The 3,401-nt window shown below is 51.7% G+C and overlaps 1 protein-coding gene across 1 annotated transcript; it reads left to right on the forward strand.

Annotated features, from left to right (window-relative positions):
* The first annotated feature begins 96 nt into the window (after positions 1 to 96).
* On the forward strand, positions 97 to 3,116 carry TOR2A (torsin family 2, member A). Its single transcript, XM_010295384.1, has 4 exons — positions 97 to 357; positions 1,477 to 1,652; positions 2,002 to 2,129; positions 2,721 to 3,116. Exons 1-4 carry the CDS (start codon positions 151 to 153, stop codon positions 2,963 to 2,965), a joined length of 756 nt encoding a protein of 251 aa, XP_010293686.1. The 5' UTR covers positions 97 to 150; the 3' UTR covers positions 2,966 to 3,116.
* The last annotated feature ends 285 nt before the right edge of the window (positions 3,117 to 3,401 follow it).

The raw sequence follows: 3,401 nt of genomic DNA on the forward strand, positions 1-3,401 counted from the left end.
GCGGGCAGCGGCGCTCCGAGCCGGGGCAGGTGCGGCGTGAGACGGGCGCTGCGCAGCCAGCCCTCGGTAAACCGGTGCGGCTTTGCTGCAGCTCTGGAGTGTGACTTGGCCACGAATCTGGTGGGGCAGCCGCTGGTGAGGCAGCAGGTGATGAAGGGAGTGAGGGAGTTCCTGGAGAAGCAGAACCCTGTGAAACCCCTCGTGATGTCCTTCCACGGCTCGACGGGAACAGGCAAAACCTACGTCAGCTCCATGCTCGTCCGCTACCTCTTTCAGGGTGGGCTCCAGAGCCCCTACGTTCACCAGTTCTCTCCAATCGTGCACTTCCCCCATGCTGAGCGGATAGAGCAGTACAAGGTAAGGGACGCCTCTGGGCACAGTAGTTCTTGCTTGGGGTTCTCTTTGGTTATGGCCACCTTGATCCTCAGTACATACGCATTCGGGCTGTTTCCTGAAATAAGGTAGGAATAAAAGCTCTTTGTTTTCCCCTGTCAGCCGAGCAAGTGGCTCCACACACTGGCTGAAGGATCCACTTAGTAACTGATAGACTTTGGTACTCGGTTATCACTTTCGTCTTCCCCACAGCAGTCCTCACCATGATCATGTTCTCATCCTTAAATATTTACAGAGCCCTTTGAACGCACAAACAAAAGTGCTTTGCTTAGATGAAAGTCACTAAAATTCTCCCATTGCTTTCCAAACAGCTCGATGGCTGTGAAAACCTGCGTATCGCTAGACTTTGTAATCCCCTCATGGAGCAAGCAGCTCCTGAACAGCAGCTCTACACCCTTAACTGTGCCACCCCGTCTCATAAAGCTGAGAGAGGGAAGAAATCAGAATGTGAAGGTTAGCTGCCAAGCCCTCAGCAGAGTGGAGAATCAGTGCATGTGGGCATTTGCTTTCTGTGTGTTTGGAGAAGTTATTTGTTGTATTGTGTCCTTAGAAGAAACACTCTCAGGAAAGTAAAACCCATACTGGATGAAGTGCTTCAGTTAAGAGTTATACATGCCCCCAGGCGACATGAGTGGTTTTGTGTGGGTTGGCACCTACGCTGAAGTAATGTCTGCCATGGTAAAGAAACAAAGTTCTTCTGGGTCAGCACAGGCATGCGTGTTTGCCCCAGAACAGGAGCTGGCAAAAAGCATTCAGTAATGGCACTGTGTAGATACACAGTGAAAGAAGAACGTGAGGAACTGTAGGAGTCTGAATACCCAGCTTTAGTTTGCTGCCTCCTTCTTTAAGTCTGTAGTAAAACATCTACAAAAGGCTAATAAAGCCAGTAACAGCCACTGTGCCAAACAGAGAATAAAGGCAGCCTCCCCAGTGCCGATTGTTCCTGCTCCGAGTGGATGGTGCTGCACAGGGACAAGCTGCTTTCAGCACCTTCATCTCAGGTCTTCGCTCTGGGCTAGCTTGAGCCTCCCTCACTGCCCGTGGTATCTCACTGCTTTGCGGCTTGGTGGGTATTTTTCCCAGGAGAACCTGAAGCGCTGGATCCAAGGGAACTTGACAAACTGTGGACGGTCGGCCTTCCTCTTTGACGAAGTGGACAAGATGCACCCGGGTCTGATCGATGTGATCATACCATTCCTGGGACCCTCGTGGGTTGTGTACGGGACCAACTACCGCAAAGCAATCTTCATCTTCATAAGGTAAGAGAGGCCCCTCTGACATCACGGGGCCTTCCAGCACACCGCTTCTCATTTGGGCAGAGGTCATATCTACTTCAGAGCACACACTTGTTTTGCTTTTCCTTTTCAGAGCCTCGAGCCTCTACAAATACCAAGAGACACTATTTCATTGTGAATAGACAGACCTGGAGAGTCTGAAAAAGCTCTCCTGTCCCTGTTATTTGACTGCTTTTACAGGAGTCATTTTAGGACAGGCAGCTGGGAGATCCTGGCTTGCACTTGTGCAGGCTGGAGCGTGCCAGATACCACCTCTGTCCTGTAACACCATTTTCCCAGATCCATGCCACATAAGCATCTCATTCTTGTGCAGCAATGCAGGAGGGGAGCAGATCAACGAAATGACATTGGATCTCTGGCGTGCCCGCAAGGACAGGGAGGAGATCAGCCTGCAGGACCTGGAGCTGGCCATCTCCAAAGCCGTGTTTGAAAACCCTCAGAGTGAGTCTGTGGAGCAGAGCCCTTCCTGGCAGGGTTAGAGCCCGGCAGAGGGAGCCAGGCCCATTCCAGGCAGCCACCGACACCACCTGCCACCTCCCAGGCCGCCAGAAAGGGACGAGGGGCTTTTGAGGGAAGGGAACTGTGATCCCCTTGAATTTTTGTGGCAAGGGAAAGAAGTAGCCCAGCCTTCCAAGCCAGCAGACCTGTTGCCACGTTTAGCAAAATTCTTTGGAGACAAGGTGTATTTATAGCTGGGGGATGGCAAACAGCACAGCATGCTTGCTGAAAAGACACCAAGACATGCTGATCCCCACTGCCTGCCTGGATCTCCTTGCTTTGCCCTTGTCACAGGGAGCAGAGCTTAAATTCTGACTAGTCAAGCTAAATCCCTCCATTCCTGCATTCCTGGAGAACAAGTCTACAGGGGTGGAGGGAGGTGACAACTGATGGGTTCAGCTCTCTCCTTGTACAAAACTGGAGCAGATCTGTCTTCATCTGAGTATTTTGGCTTCGCACAAAGTAGCTCTTCGAATTCCAGGGACTGCAGAGCCTCTGTGAAGGTAAAACCTGTCTCTTCCTTTGCTTTTGCAGGTGGATTCTGGAAATCTGGGATCATTAATGAACATCTCATTGATTTTGTTGTGCCCTTCCTACCGTTGAAGCGCCACCACGTAAAGCAGTGTGTCGTCAGTGAGCTTGTCCAGCAAGGCCTCGAAGTACGTCCAGGTGTTGTCCAGGAGGTGGCTGACAGCATCCCTTACTTCCCGGAAGGAGAGAAAATATTCTCATCAACAGGCTGCAAAACAGTGGCCTCTCGGATCAGTTTTTTCTTCTAGCCTTGGTGAGGGCCTTGCCCAGATCCACAGGGGGTGTATATGAAGCTGTAAAGCAGCAGAGCCTAGCGGGATGAGCAGTGGGAGCTGTGTGTTCCCTCTACGCAGCACAAGCGCTCTCCTGCTGAGCTCGTCTCTCCAGCCCCAAGGAGGCCGCCGCAGGATGCGGCTGTGGGACCAAATGCAAGTGATGGGATTTAAAGCACTTTACTGATGTACCCTTGGCCAGGTGAGGGTGGATATAACCAGCCTGGCGCACCACCCAAGATGTCTGTGACGACAAGGGGAAGATGCCAAGAGGGTCTGCAGCGTCAGGGAGGTTTCTCACCCTGTCAGCAGCATCCACCTGCAGCTCTCCCCTCTCCTGGGACCTACTGATATCCAACACATCCAAATTCTGAGCTTACAGAAGCATATTTTTTTTCCTATGGCATTTTAA

Source organism: Phaethon lepturus, unplaced genomic scaffold, assembly GCF_000687285.1.
Source record: "Phaethon lepturus isolate BGI_N335 unplaced genomic scaffold, ASM68728v1 scaffold32639, whole genome shotgun sequence".
Lineage (NCBI taxonomy): Eukaryota > Metazoa > Chordata > Aves > Phaethontiformes > Phaethontidae > Phaethon > Phaethon lepturus.